General features: G+C 57.3%; 1 protein-coding gene and 2 long non-coding RNA genes across 3 annotated transcripts in view; 2 read left to right on the top strand and 1 right to left on the bottom strand.

Moving 5' to 3' along the window:
- LOC142417916 (uncharacterized) overlaps nucleotides 1-15,439 on the top strand; it is a 480,711-nt gene that overhangs the window by 152,479 nt on the left and 312,793 nt on the right. The window lies entirely within an intron of this gene.
- Nucleotides 2,819-12,959, bottom strand: LOC142417654 (uncharacterized). Its single transcript, XR_012778096.1, has 3 exons — nucleotides 12,764-12,959; nucleotides 11,401-11,597; nucleotides 2,819-2,841 (listed from the first exon to the last, which is right to left on the bottom strand). It is a non-coding gene; the product is annotated as an uncharacterized LOC142417654 (long non-coding RNA).
- On the top strand, nucleotides 4,014-6,527 carry GALR2 (galanin receptor 2). The gene is made up of 2 exons (XM_075518886.1): nucleotides 4,014-4,369; nucleotides 5,701-6,527. Exons 1-2 carry the CDS (start codon nucleotides 4,029-4,031, stop codon nucleotides 6,479-6,481), a joined length of 1,122 nt encoding a protein of 373 aa, XP_075375001.1. The 5' UTR covers nucleotides 4,014-4,028; the 3' UTR covers nucleotides 6,482-6,527.

Raw genomic sequence — 15,439 nt, 5'->3', positions numbered from 1 at the left:
CCAACCCCGTCCCCCGCACCCACCCGGGGCTGACCCCCCAGGCCTTCCCGTATGGCTGCTCAGCCCCTGGCTGAAGGGCTGGCACCCCGCTCAGCACCAGCCAGGCGGCTGAAACTCAGTGAAACCGTGTCTCTCCTAGTAAAATAAGCGTGATTTTGGGGTGTAGGTTTGGAGACCTTAATGAAAAGCTGCTCTGCAGGGCTGGCTCTGAGGTTTTCACCTTTGTGCGCTGGCTGAACCGACCGGAGGAGTCTCGAGCAAATGGCGGCACCTTCGTCAACCAAAGCATCCCAGGAAAGGACTGAGGACGTACCCGTGGCCGCAGGCTCAGCCCTGGGAAGCCGGGAGCCCTTGCAAACCACAGACGGTGCCTGATGGCTCACAGCAGGGTGCTGAGGGGCAAAGGCGGACGTACCCCCCCCTGCTCCTCGAACACCCCCAGGTGCCTCTTTCTGGGAGTAGTGACATGTTGGGCACTGTGGGACCAGTCCCCGTGGGGCGATGCTGTCCCTGGCGGGTGCAGAGCCATCTGTGCTGCTGTGGCAGTCCTGGGGGAGCCTCTCCTTCCCTTAGCACCTTCCTGGGACACCTTGGAGCGTGCTGGGTTTAGGAGAGTGGGTTTAAACTTCCCCAGGCCAAGCACTAGCCAAAATCTCCCACCTCCAGCCACAGCACCTGTAGGATGGCAGGGAGCACCTTCACCCCGTCTGATTGTATACCTGGTAAAAGAAGAGACCCTCTGTTGTTATTTAAAAGCCCCAAACACACCCAAATCCAGGAGCACTTCCCTGCAGCTATTTAAAGATATAAACCTGAGGGAAGCAGTTAAGACCAGGTCCTCTTGCACAAGGGGTTTAAGTATTTGAAACAAACTTAGAGATACTTCTTTAGGGACAAACACCAAACTGTTTTCTGAATACCTACTGTCCTAAATACTTATGCAACCAGAGCCATTATAACACTGAGCATTACAAGCCGCTCTGACAGCTGTTCCCACTGGGCTCACCCCCCAAGACCTGTCCCTGCCAGCCCAGGGCTCTGCCTGCCTTTGGGGCCAGCGAGGCTGGCTGCGGTTTGCTGCTGCCATGCTACAGCAAGCAGCAATTCTTGCTCCTCTCCCCTTCAGAGGGCTCAGCTATGACCTCTTATTTCTGATTTCAAAGCTCTCCTTCCCTCTTGTGGACACGAAAGCTCAAAGGGGAAAAAGAAAATGCAAGTCCTCACGCTACAGCTTTCCATTGCAAATCTTTTAAGCCTTTTCTGTCTGCTTTTGGTTTCCACTGTGCCTCTCAGGGATCCATTCCCTATCTAAACCAAACTGTGTTTCAGGATGATGCTTGAACCAAACAGACATGTCAACTGAAGCACGTTTTACAGACCACAGCTCCTCTCTCATGGCTGTGGCGGTTCAGACAGACTTGGATTAGGTTGGCACTGCAGCACCCGTGTTCAGATGCCCCAATGCAAACACGTGCACGTCACACGCCAAGGGACCCGCTCCAATGGCAGAACAGCCATCAAGTTTCTCACAGGCACGTTTCTGCTATGCCGCCTTCCTCGTATGCTGGCACGAAGCTTTGCTACTCCTCTGGAGTCTGTAAGGGGGAGGATAAAACTGTCAACTGCTGACTCGGTGCATGGATTCCTGCCACAGAGCTGGCTCTGCTCTTCCTCCAGGGCAGAGGAGGACAACACAAACCTGTGGCACTGCATCGAACAGAGCCTCCGGTGAGACCCTTACAGCGAGGCGGTGGGTCTAAGCTGCCTTTGGTGTTGCAGGAGAACAAATCCACTGAGGGTTCCTGGCTCCAGAGACTCACACCATGCACAGACCATCCCTGTACCACCAGCCCCTGCAGCCTGGAAGGGTTGGTAGCCTTACACCGTGCCTTTTCCTTTTGCTTTTGGCCACCCTTGGAGGCCAGATCCCCAGCATGCCGCACCCCTGTCCAAATAACCCGTCTATGTCTCAGGCCAGAAATTTATTTTGCTATTTCCGGATGGGGGATCCTGCCACTGATCTTTGCATACAAGGCTGCAGGTTGTGAGTTGCACTGACGTTTTGGGAAGAAAATGGGTGTTTTCTCTTATCTTTTTTAATAGTCTCACTCTGCAGCGTGAGGATAGACCTGGCCTCTCTGCAAGCTGACCACAGCTCAAGGGAGACCAAAGACACCACCAGTGTCAATAAACCCAAATGCCAGTGCCCTGCTGCGTGTGTTTGAGGGCACAGGGAGCTGGGACAGCTCCCGAAGGGTGAAAGCTCCCTAGGGCTGGGCTTTCCTCATGAGCCCTGCGACCTCCATGGCCGTAGCTGAGGATGCGGCGCAGCCCTCGCCGAGGGCAGGAGCGACTCCCCGAGGGCGTGTGGCCAGGCTGGGATCAGGAGAGGAAGGCAGAGCTGCGCTGCTGTGTCTCAGCACCTCCTTGCGCTGCTCCTAATTGCCTGCTTTTCCCCGCGAGATAACGTCAGGATCAGAGCATCCTCACGCCAAAGTGGTGTATTCGCTTCCCCACGTACCTCATCTGCGTAGCTGAACGGGAGCTGGTTTGGTGGGGCTGCTCGTGGGCTGCTGAGGGTGAAAAGAGCTCGGTATCCCGTGGCGGCAATGTCACGGGGCTGTGACTGTCCCCCAGCCTCCCAGCACTGCCAGCAGGCTTAGATCTGAACGTCCATTAAGACAACTGAGAAGCAGTAGAGTGAGTTAGTTATAGGAGTAATTGATGCATTAAATATTTCTCTCTCCACAGGAACAAAGCGAGGCAGCCTGGGGGCCAGATGAAGTGTCCTTAGAGAGCTGGTTGCAGCGGCCAGTCCTGAGACTTCCATCTGTGAAAGCTCTGAAAGAACAAAACAGACAATTTTGTAAGCAGGAAAAGAAGATGGATGTGAAAAAGATTTGTTCTCACTGCAGTGAATTACCCTGATCCCCCACCCCTGGGGAGAGATACAGATTCTCCTGCAAACCTGAGCTCACCTCTGGGGCATTTTAGTGCAAGGATTTAGCAGTGTGCTGGACGGTTTGGACCCATTCGCAGTCCGAGAGGACCCCCATTCCTAAAAAACCAACCCCACAGCCCCCAGGGTTAGACGAGCCCTCTCCCAGTGACCACTGCAGGGGTGAGCAATAAGGAAACCCACCCGGACACCCCATTTTGGGTGTCCAGCTCCCTTTGGGGTGTCCAGCCCGGCTACCCCAGCCCCTTCCCAGGGGGTCGCGGCACCGAAAGACATTTTGCCCCACCGGATTTACTCCCCCCACCCCCGGAGCAAACCGGCCCTGGCCCGAGCCCCCTTGCCGGGACGGGGGGGGAGGTCCTGCGGCCGCCGTCCCTCGGAGGGCCGGTATTTATCTCGGCGGGGAGCGGGGGCGGGCCGGGCTCCCCTCCCCAGGGCCGCGGCGGAGCGGCTCGGAACGCGATGCGCGGGGCCGGGCGGGAGCCGCCGCCCCGGAGCCCCCCCGCCCCGCCGGCGGGAGGCAGAGCGCCGAGCCGCGCCGAGCCGCCGGAGCCGAGCCGAGCCGAGCCGAGCCGAGCCGAGCCGAGCCGAGCCGAGCCGGAGGAGGTGAAGGGCGGCCGGCTCCCATGCATCCCCCCCCGCACCCCCGGGGCTCCCCGTGCGTCCCCCCTGCGCGCCCCCTGTGACCCCGACCGCCTCTCCGTGCGCCCCGGCGGGTCCCCCTGCACGCTCGCCGTGCACCCCCTTTCCCGTGCACCTCCCGTACGCTCTCCGTGCACCCCTTTTCCCCTGCATCCCCTACGCTCCCTGCTGCACTCTCCGTGCACCCCTCTTTTCCTTCGCACCCCTGCTGCGCTCCCTGGTGCGCTCTTTGTGCACCCCCTTTCCCGTGCATCCCTGGCGCGCTCCCCGCTGACCTGTCCGTGCGCCCCTTTTCCCGTGCAATCCCTGGTGTACCCCCCACCGCGCCCTCCGTGCACCCTCTGCGCGCCTCCCCGGTGCGTTCTCCACGCACGCTCCCCCGTCCATCCCCGCCGCACGCTCCGCGCACGCCTGTGCGCTCCCAGCCATGAACGGCTCGGCGGCAGGCTTCGAGGAGGGCTGGCAGCCCGAGTTGGTGATCATCCCGCTGGTGTACCTCGTCATCTTCCTCGTGGGCACGGTAGGCAACTGCCTGGTCCTGGCCGTGCTGCTGCGCAACGGGCAGGTGAAGAACACCACCAACCTATTCATCCTCAACCTGGGGGTGGCCGACCTCTGCTTCATCCTCTTCTGCGTCCCCTTCCAAGCCACCATCTACACCCTGGAGGACTGGGTGTTCGGGCCCTTCATGTGCAAGGCCGTCCACTTCTTCATCTACCTCACCATGTACGCCAGCAGCTTCACCCTGGCCACTGTCTCCCTCGACAGGTAGGAAAGGGGATGGGGGGCTCCCTGTACCCTGAGACTCCCCCTTCTCTGGATCCCCCCGGGCAGGAGAGGGGACAGAGTCCCCTGGGACCAAGCCCCGATTGCTGCAACCTCCTGGGGGAATCCAGGAGCATTTGCCAGGTCATGTGTGCAAGGAAATGCGACCACCGAGGATGGGGTCCAGCAGAGAGGGTTGGATTGGGACCCCTGTCCGCAATGCCCAGCTGGAGGAGGCTTTCAGACCCCGAAGCTATAGGAGTGGGGTTTATCTGCAGGCTCTGGCAGCTGAAGGGGGGATACAAAACCAGAGAGAAACGTGGGGAGAGAGCCCCTGCCCTCCCAACAGCCCACGGCAAAGCAGGCAAAGCTTGAGAAAGAGCAGACACAGGATGTTTGAGCTGGGACACTGCTCTTCCCACCCTCCCCTTTTATTAACAAAAAGCCCATTTCTGTCCCAGTAATGTCTCTTGTCCCAGTGACTGTCCCAGCCTGGCCCAGGGTGAGTTCTGGAAAAGGCAGCCTGTTGCTCCTGCCTGTGCTTTACCCCGTGCTAGCTCAGGCCCTGGCTCTGCAAGGGCTGGCAAGTTACTAACCCCCAGCCAGGAAGAGGCAGGGAGCTCCTGGTGCTGCTCTGCTCCGTGCTCGAAACCCATGAGACAATGGGATATGGAAGGTCCCTGTGAAAGTCCCCTGGGAAGAGCCACGGCAGCCCCAGAGCAGGACTGGATGCGTCCGGCCATCCCGGCACGGCACCGCGCTGGCTGCCAGGACAGCCCACCCCAAACCCCTCAGGAGCTAAACCAGACCCAGGGTCTGCCACTGCTCCTGCATCCCACAGAGCTGGGAGGAACGGAGCTGTCAAGCAAGCAGGGGCTTGCATGAGCCCCTAGATCTGGGCATAATTAAGGAACCAGCTAATTGCAGAACCAAAAACGGGTGACATGCTTTCACATGTGCCAGCGCGAGGAACGCAGTGTCTGGGGATCCCGGGGACTTGCTCCGGCCTTGCTCCTCACTGCTATTGCTTGTGCCAGACAGACTGATGATCAAGCGAGGATCTGCTGGATTAGGGAGAGGGACAGAAGGGAACCATCCCTGTTTACCCCACAAGCACTGCTGGGAGCAGAGAGGGTGACAGGACAGGGTCAGGGGAGAGGATCCTCCTCACCCCACTGGAACCCTTAGAAGCACCAGGGAATCAGCTGTGGGACTAATTACCCTGGAAAGCTCAAATCCATCACCACTTTTGCCCTTTCTCCAATCTGCTCCTGGAGCAGCTTTCCGTGCCCTCTCCAGGACTGCAATCGTGTCCCTCTCCCTTTCCCGTGCAGGTATTTGGCCATACGATATCCCCTGCACTCGAGGGAGCTGAGGACGCCCAGGAATGCCCTCACAGCCATCTGCTTCATCTGGGGGCTTTCCTTCATCTTCTCGGGCCCTTACCTCAGCTACTACCAGGAGTTCCAGTTGGCCAACCTGACTGTCTGCCACCCCATCTGGGAGATCTCCCAGCGCAAGGTCATGGACATCTGCACCTTCATCTTCAGCTACATCATCCCAGTGCTGATCCTGAGCCTCACTTATGTGCGGACTATTCACTACCTGTGGAGGTCTGTGGACCCTCTCCAAGACATGTCAGAGTCCAAGAAGGCCAAGCAGAAGGTCACCAGGATGATCATCATTGTAGCTGTCCTGTTCTGCCTCTGTTGGCTGCCCCATCACCTGGTCATCCTCTGCGTCTGGTTTGGGTACTTCCCCCTCAATCACGCCACATACGTGCTCCGCATCCTCTCGCATCTCATCTCCTACGCCAACTCCTGCGTGAACCCTATCGTCTACGCCCTGGTCTCCAAACACTTCCGCAAGGGCTTCAAGAAAATCTTCATCTGCCTCTTGCACAAGAAGGCAGCCAACAAGGTGCATGTGGTCCAAGTAACGAACACCATCAGCACACTGGAGGCAGAGCTCAGCGAGGTGACCCACGTCAGCAAAGCCCTGCCCGGCTACTCGTCCCTGCGCTGCAAGGTCCCAGCTCAGCCCTGGGGGGAGGCAGAGCCGGTGGAACATCAGCAGAAAGCAGATGGCTCCTTCATCACCTTCAATATCACCTAGCAGAGCTCCTTCCCACCCCATGGCTTTGCAGTCTCCCGCAGCATCGCAGGCCTGGGGATGGGCTACGTTTTGGGTTAAAATGCATCAAATCATACCCTTTTTCATTCAAATGCACGCAGATATCATAACTGTTAAAGCGATGCTGCTGACTACAGACTCAGCCAAGCGCCTGACCGAGGATCCAAGGGCAGGATTTGCTTCCACCAAGCACTTGCTGAGAGCAGAGAGATCGAACCCCCAAATCAGCTCTCGTGTAATCACCTGTTCCTCTGTCACGGATGGACTTACACCTTGTTGCATCTATGCCTGGACCCTATTGAAAGCTCTGGTCCCTCCAACCAGCACAGTGTCTGGCTGGAGTTAGCAGGGTGCACCTTTAGGACATTTGGGAAGTCTTGGGTCATTTGTGTCCCAGTTCAGGAGCTGTGTCCCAGGACAACGCTGGCCACAGCCACCTGGGCACAAACCCGGCTCAGGTAGGAAAATCCAGGAGAGAAGCATAGAAATCAAGAGACAAACCTTCCTGGCACAGCCAGTGCCGGCTGGGCTTTAACATCTCCCTGGGGCTCGTGGCTCAGGGGAGGCTTCCCCGAGATGGAGCACGGCTGGAAGCAGCACCCATAGCGGAGACGAGTGCCGTAGCCCAAGTATGGGACTGTTGAGGGCACAGGGCACTGCCCCACGCTGCTGACCATGGCTCATCCCTGCCATTTCGGTGCGTGCGAGACTCTGCAGAGCATCTGGAGGTCACCAAGGACTGGCGGGGAGGGAGGCTGCTTGCTGGAGGAGCACAGCCATGGCCCCGTGGGAAAGGTTACGCTGGCAGGGGAGGGGGAGCGGGACATCGGCGGGTCACACTGGTGGAGGAATTTAATGCTTTCAGACAGCTTGGGCAGCCTCAGCATCTTAGCCCAGGTGAGGTGCTTGCAGAGAAGAGCAAAGCAGAGCACTGGCACTGCTTTCGGGTGGCCACGGCATGGGGCCAGACAGCTAGGGCTGCGTCAATGCTGGGGGACCCCAGCCAGCCGGGGAAGCCACAATAAAGCTCTCCATCCTGCATCCCCTGTCCTGCTCCCTTGAGACACCCCGTGGTCCACAGCAGAAGAGAGGCGGGTGCTGGAGGGGTGATGGGATCCGCTGGCCGAGGGAAGCCGCCGGCAGTGGGGGAGCAGAGGGTGTGGGTTATCTCTGAGCAGGTCCATCCAGGAACAGCTCCGTGCTCCCCTTAACCCAGCCGTGCCCACACACAAGAAGCTGATGTGACTCACGTGCCCCCCGCTCTTACCCCTGCAAAGGCTCCACAAGTGGCTGCCAGCAGCCGAGGGCTTTATTTAAGGACCCATCGTTTTCTTACCAGAAGAGCATCACTGGAATAGGATCAATTAACTCTTCTGAAAACCCTATGGCAGAGCACAGCCGGAGGAGGAGGTGAAAGCACACCGGAGCTGCCATGGGCTGCGCTGAGTATCCCTGCGACTCCCAGGGCCGTGCCCTGATGGCACCAAGCACCCATGAAGATCAGGTCTCTATAAATTGCCGTTACAGAGGGTGTAAATCTGTCTGCACAGATTTCCCTCCTTGTGACATCCCCACGGCAGGACCGGGATGTGATATTTCTATCCAGAACCCTGGCTCTCCCCAGGTGTCTGCGCTGGGTCCTGACGCAGCCCTGCTCTGCACCACACTGCCCTCCACCCATTCCCAGCGCTTGGCCTTTCTTCACAGGAAGCTTTGGACTGTCAAACATTTGTTTTCCCATGCTGAGAGTTATTATAACCAGATCTTCCAGTCCCTATGCAGAGGGCCATAAATCGGCCACTGCCTCATATTAATAACCGTTATATTTAGTCTAGGCCCGCTCACGGCATAAGTCACAGAGAGCAAGCGTATAAACAGCTCCGTTACTTACATCTGCATTTATCTCCCCTGCTCAACCCTTCCCAGCCAGGGAAAACAGTGAATCAGCCATGCAAACATGGCTAAAAGCCTTATCTTCCTCCCGCCCTCATCCACCTCTGCTCAGAGAGCCGTGGGATCTGGCTCCGATGGATCCCACACCGAGAGGTTCAACCCCCTCTCCTGGACACAGTTACCACCTCGCCTTGGGGATGGAGATGTTTCCCCACCACCTCTGCACTGCCCAAGAACAGGGGTCCCTGTGCTGGCATGGCTGGGGGTGCAGTGTCCCCTGTCCCTTTGTGCTATCACAGAGGAGACACCAACCCTGCTCCCCTCCTTCTTGCCCCCCCCCCCAGACCCATTTTCCCATCACACCTGGCTGCACCCGCATATCTCAACCCGAGATGCTGCAGGGCATCGCGGTCCCAGTGCTGGGGCTGCACTACAGGAAGCCCCACAGAGTTAGCGCTTGCTTGCAAGCCCAGGTTGTTCCCCTTCACGCAGGGCTGAGTTCCCAGAAAGGACGGGAGTTGCTCCTGAGTTCATCTTTTTATAGCGTTCACAAGAAAATAAAAATAACCAGCTCACTGATGTACAAGGCAGCCAGCAAACGTCAATCCATGCTTTGTGCCCCGTGAGGGGCTCGAAACCCACCCAGAAAGAGCGAGCCTTTCCTTTGAGCCGTGCGGGGCAGGGGGGGAGGAGGAACCGGGCTGGTACCCGGGTATCCCGTCTCACCATGGGGTGAGACCTGGGGTGTGGGGAGGAAGGACCCAAGAGGAGGAACAAGCCTCCAGGGCTGTATTGGGGCTGCTGCTACTCTTGCTACTGTTCACTGTGACCCCAGCACACAGCGCCCAGCCCCAGGGGACCCACGGGGAGCAGGGCCAGGTGGAGGGGGACCAGCTGTGCCCCAAATTCCTCGCCCAGCCCCAGGGAGGCTCCTGGTGCCACCCCTGAGCCGGCCGTGGGAAAAGCTGGGGCCACAGCGTGGCCACCGACCTCTCAAACGCCCAGCGCCAAGCTGTCGCCAGGCTGGGGGATGACTCTGAGCAGCAAAGCTGGGTCTCTAGAGACCCACTTCTCGCAGCCACGTTGGATCCTTTGGCAGCAGCGTGGCCACCACAAAACAGCCGAAGAAGAGAGAGACTGCTCTGGTGGGTGGCTCTGACCCTGGGTGACAGCACTCCAGCTGTGCAGGCATTGAATCCCACAGTCCCACACCCTGGCGAAAGCAGGCTCACAACAACCAGCAGGAGAAGAGTGCTAAATTACCATAGATTTCGTAAACTTACTTTGTTTCCCAGGTATTTTGGCATTGCAAGGGAAACGAGGCTCAAAATAGCATCAGCAGCTTAGAACCGTGACTAACAGCCAGAGGAGGAAAGGGGATGGGTCACCTCTTCAAAACAGCTCATCGAAACCACACACATTGCAAGAACATCACCACTTGCTGCTCCGGCTCAGCTCGGCTTTGCCGCAGGTGGCTGCTTGGTTTGCAGCTTTGGGTCTTTTTGAGGAGCCCCAACATTGCCGTAACACCAGCAGTGTAAGCAGAGCCCTGGTACGCAGGTACTCTCTCCCCACTGCAAGGCTCACGTCCAGCCCTGGCAGAAACGGGTTGAGGAATAAATAATAATAATAATAATTAAAAGATCAATGGGAAAAGGGCTGGGTTTTGCACATCCCAGGAGTGGGGATGCAGGCTGTGGGGCACTGGGCCAGCTTCACGAACAAGCTGCCGACTGCTGCAGGTACAACTCGGCTGGAGCATCCCAGGGCCCGTCTGTCACCGGCATCTGACAGCAGCAGCCTGGATGCTGGGAGAAGGTGCAAAGGACAAATAACTGTGCAAGAACAAACTAGCACCTATGCAATAGCCTGCCCTAAATTACACGGGAGCCATCGAGCCATCTCCTGCACCGCCCCAGGGGACACCCAGCCCTGGGCATCCCTCCTAAGCACACCAGCCATGTGTCCACCGCTGTACCCCATGATCTGCCGGCATCTTCCCAAGCAAGGGAAAGGTGAGAGGGCAAAATGAGAGGGAAGCAAAGCAATAACAAAGCAAAGTCTTTGCCAAAGCTTTGCAGAGCCGGTTCCCCAAAGGAGAGAGTCAGGAACTGTCTTCAGCTGGAGAGACGTGAAAGGAGCATCCTGATGCTGCAGTTGAACACACAGAATCAATGCAAGTGCATGTGTGTGCGTGTGTCTGTAGACGTGCAAAAGAGCCCAGCAAAGAAAGGACAAGCAATTTTTTTTTTTTAAGCATCACAAGGATAGTGATTTACAGAGACTTTCAGCACATCCACTAATAACATTTAACACCCCGCCCCCCGCCAAAAAATCAACTTCAGTGACTGGTTGCTGCCCAGGTCCCTTGTGCTGGCACGTGTCAGGCGGGTGCTAACGCAGGCGTGGACTGAGCTCAGGGAGGAGGGAGCTGTTCCCTGGAGACACAACATATCCCTGGGGAGCGAGGTCCCGAGAGGGTCTGTAAGCTAGAGCCAGGGAGGACGTCGCTGCCCTCCACCCGCAGACAGCCATTTCCCTGTGTGCAACTCGTGCTGGGGCTCAGTGGGGTCCAGGCACTGAATGGAGACAGCTCAAGTAGAAAACCCATGTGCAGAGGAAGGAGTTTGGAAGCACAGCTCCGGTCCGTGCAAAGCTGCCCGCAGCCTTTCCAACAGCCTCCCAAGCCGGCGGCTGAGCCCTGCTCTGCCGTACAACTGCTCTAGAGCTGCCCAACCACCCCCGTGACTGCTTTGAAGACACAGCCCAGGACACCCCTAACTCAGCTCCCAGCCCAAAGCATTGCTGCGTCCCCTCTCCCCGGGCCGTGGGCACGGCCGACACCGGCCCATTTCTGGTCACTGTTCAGCAGCAAGACCCCCAAGGGTGACGGCGGGCTGGAGGCAGGCTCTGCGCAGCACCTAGCTGGGGGGCTGCACCTCGCAGTCCTGCCTCCAGCACCCCCAATCCCTTCCGACACGCACCACGGCTCACACGGCTGCTCTCACCCTCACGCAGGAGCAGCAAGGCTCCGTTTGATATTAGACAGCAAAGTCCAGGCTTTCGCGGGTCTCTGCGGTGTGACACATCCAAGCTGCCCTCCTCGTCTTACGGATCCTTGCCCATCGTTTGATATTTGCTTGTTTGCAGGCAGCAAGAGTGAAACCTGTGCCAGCTGCTGGATCGTTATGCCATTTACAGGATGCTACAGAAATAGAGAAAAGAAAAAAGCACCTCTCCAGCTTATCTGCAATCGCCCCTGCTCATCTGAGGATGAAACCGTCGCCCTCCTGCCCAGCCCCTGCCTTGATGAGCCCTTCAAGGGCAAGCACAAGGCTTTGCTGCCAACACAAAACCACAGTGGGAAGCAACTTTTCCCCAAACAAGGGAGTGTATCAGGCCCAGCTGGAAAAGACAAGAGCTTCATGACCTGCCACCACTCGCGCCCTCCCGGCTGAGTGGGGACAGGCTCCTGGTCTGTCCCCTTGGGAGGTTTTATCTTAAACACCACCACAAGTCCCCACGTTCCAGTTAAAATTTAATAAAAGCAGATTCAACTGGGAGTGGAAAACAAATCGGTTAAACTCAGGTCCCATCAAGCCCAATGGTGGGCAGGGAGACAAGGGGCACTTGGCTGAAACCTCAGGTTAGTGCGAGCTTTCCAGCACGCAGATTTATCACTGGGGTTGCAGAAGTTGTTTTGGCTTGTGGTTTTGTTTTGTTTTCAAACGCTTACTCTGTCAAATTTGCTCCCCAGTGTGACGAGGCAGCCAAGGGGGGTGGGGGCTGAGGCTTTTGAGCCTCCCACCCTCGTCTGTGCTGTACGCAGCTCCCAGCTGCAAACCGCACCAGTCGCAGCCCTGGGTGGCTGCAGGGACCCTGGAGCCAGTCCCCAGCCCAGCAGGGTTTGACAAAACACTTTTGCTGCCCCAAAATAATGGCTGGTGCCAAGGAAGCCACAAGAGGAGGCAGCACACCCAGACCCTGCCACACCCTCCCAGCCTGGCCCACTGCAGCGAAAGACAAAAAAACCCACAAAAAAACAACAAAAAAACCACTGAGAAATGGGGCTCCAGCCCCAAAACTCTGGGAATCAGAGACACATCCCCCAGCCTGTCCCTGTCTGTGTCGGGGGATTAACCAGCAGCCAGCACAGAACGGGAGGTGAGGGGAGAGCGTTAAACCCAGCAGGAGCCTTGGAGGAAGCAAAGGGGGCTCAGCCCCAGTGCCGTGGGGCAGCCGTGGGTCAGATCCGTGGCCCCTTCCTGTGGTCTGAGCATCGCTCACTGCTCCATGCTCAGCTCGTCGCGGGGGGACGGTGCTGGCTGCCATGATCACTCTTAATTAACGTGTTGCAGAGACATTCCTTACCATAAAAAGCCAAGGAGCACGCGGAGCCGTTCCCCAGCGCTGCGCAGTGTTGGACACGACTCGGACACTTGAGGTCAGCCCGGGGGAGGCGAGCGGCTCCCCCCACTCCCACCCCAAGGAAGGGTTGGCTCTGGCTGAAGGGTGCTGCTGCTCCCAAAGCAGGTCTGGCTGCCGCAGCGGCTGCTCGGCAGGGCCGGGAACCCATCCACCTCCCCACATTCATTTCTTGTGCAGGGCAGAGGCAGGCGGTGTGGGAAGGGTTAGAACCAGGGCGAGTCAGGGGCTGGATTTAGGAAACAGGGACCGGGTGGCTCCGCTTTCCCTATAGCTCAGGGAAAATGGGGGTCTTGGACTCCCACATAAGAGCCATACAGCCAGGAGCGGCAGGAGCCACCTCTTCCCCCAGGTACTCACCACCTCCAGCTCCTCCTCACTGCACGGCTGCCCCTGAACCAGGTCCTCAGCCCCCAGAAGCCTCTCACACCCCTTCCTTCCTCCAGATGTGGCCAGGGCATCCTTGGGGTAGAAAACAACCCAGCCAACTTCTGTTGCTGGTAATGGAGAGACCAGAAGGGAGCAAGACATTTTGCATCCCATTCTCTGACTGCATCTCTCCACCTCTGAGCTGAGCTGGACCAGCTCCTCACCAGCCCCAGGCTGGTACAGCTTTCCTGGGCGAAGGGGCTGACAGCAAAGCCCAGAAATGCCTCTTTCAGTGTAGGCTACACAGAGGCATTCCCAAAGTCTCCAGAGAACATGATGTGGTCCCATCCCAGACCCCAAGGGATCTCATACATTTTCTTTGGGCTCTGGTTAGCACAAGAGCATCAGCACCGGGAGGATATACCAGCTCCCACACTAAAGCTCAGATGCTCCAGAAAGGCTGCAGGCAAAGGTCCCCCCCTTCCTCCCCTGGCTTTGCCTGCAGCCGTTCCAGGTGAATCTCCTCACCCTGGGATCAGCTGCAATAAAACATGTTTTACAGCCTCAGTCTGAGTACAATGAATTCCACACACTCTCCTGGAGAAAGAAATTCAGATCAGCACTTCTGTGGCAGAAACAGATCCAGAAAGATGGAATCCAGCTCCTTCTGGTGAATATCAGCATGAGTATCCAGCAGGCGCGATGCTGCATATAATGCAAGCCAGCAGCGCTTTGCTTATGCTTGAAAACACTCTGTCCAGCGCCTGCCAGCCTTCAGAGGCTCTTGGAGCTGGCAGAGGAAAAAAAAAAAATAGCTAGCACTGAAGACTCAGGTTTCCTCACGCATTTGAGATCTGAGATCAGGAGGGCTCTCAGGTCAGTACTGTGAGCCTGCACGGCCAGACACATGAAAAACAGCCAGGCAGGCATGATCAAGGCTTGAACCCACACAGCAGTCCAGCCCTGAGCTGGACAAGCCTGTCAAATCTGCTGGTTTTTAGGCATTTGCTACACCACTGAGAGCAGGTAGTGTTTCAGACCATGCTCAGGTCCAGGCTGAGGAGGAAGAGGAGGTCAGGGGTTCAGAAAGGCCAGGAGCTACCCAAAAAACAGCTGTCTGGGGAGGCAGCAGCCCAGGCAAGCAGCTGGGTCTGCCACAGCAGGACCTGCGTTCTCATCCAGGCTCTAACATCCAGCTCCTGGGTGACATGGGGCAAGATGGGTTGTCACCTCTCTGCCCTTTGCCACTCGGCCTCTCTTATCCACTGGCAGCATAACTGGCCGTGGCAGACCCTTCCCAGGATGTGCAACCCTGACCTCCCCAGGGAAACGGCCCACCTCATAGCTGTGACACTCACCGCAGGAGAAGAAAAGGCAGGGCTGGTGGATGCACAACAGCAGACGGGTTATAACGCAGCGCTCTGCCTTTCTGCCCTCTGTTCTCACTCCCCATTTCATGCTGAGGTCTGCCTTGCCCTCTCCATCTCCCTGTGCTCTTTTTGCAGTGCCCTGGACAGTGACACAACAGCTCTTCCACTGCTGGGCTAATTAGACACCAGCATACATTCACTCCTATAAACACGGGCTCAGGTGAATAATGGATTTGCTCCAAATTGCGAAGTAGCAGCTATTGTGAGCGCTCCTAGCTCTATGGAAACCCTGTATTTCAAGTGTTACCATGGGCAAATAATGGAGAAGATCCCACAACAGAGCAAACAGCAGGAGTGAGTGAGGTGGGAGCAGGAGGTGCCTGGCCAGAGACCACAGAAACAACATATGTGCTCCAAAGCTCTGGAAGGCCTTGGTGCAAAGATGGCAGAGTCCAGCTCCTGGATCAAAGCCTGCCAGTATCACTCCAAGGCACACAGGAGAGTAGCACTTGTTTCTCATGTGATGCCCATGGGCTAAATGAAGGGAATGGACTTGGCTGCTTGCAGGAAAGAGATGCATCAGATTTAACAAGACAGAGACAAAAGATAAACAGGGATGGGAAGAAGGTGCTCTGCAGAAATCAGTATGGGAACACTTCTACGCATGCTCTGCCTCAGTTCAATGAGGAGCAGCAACCAGTCAGGACACCACGGAGCTCCCTCTGGTTCTCACTGCTCTGTCATGACTCCAGCCTGCCATCACCCTGTATACCGCTGCCTCACGCAGGACAGAGAACCGCTACTGGGATAGCTCATGAAGCTTTGGGGTAAAACGTCCCCTGTACATGACTGGACTGTACGCCTGCCAGGCACCACCACGGCC

Source organism: Mycteria americana, chromosome 16, assembly GCF_035582795.1.
Source record: "Mycteria americana isolate JAX WOST 10 ecotype Jacksonville Zoo and Gardens chromosome 16, USCA_MyAme_1.0, whole genome shotgun sequence".
Taxonomy (NCBI): Eukaryota; Metazoa; Chordata; class Aves; order Ciconiiformes; family Ciconiidae; genus Mycteria; species Mycteria americana.
The sequence above is the reverse complement of the archived record's forward strand: the minus strand, read 5'-3'. Positions and strand labels throughout refer to the sequence as shown.

Excerpts from the sequence above, each read along its gene's own strand:
- GALR2 (XM_075518886.1), top strand. The coding sequence starts at position 4,029 with ATGAACGGCTCGGCGGCAGGCTTCGAGGAGGGCTGGCAGCCCGAGTTG. Across the intron at positions 4,370-5,700 it reads GCCACTGTCTCCCTCGACAG|GTATTTGGCCATACGATATC; the intron begins GTAGGAAAGGGG and ends TTTCCCGTGCAG.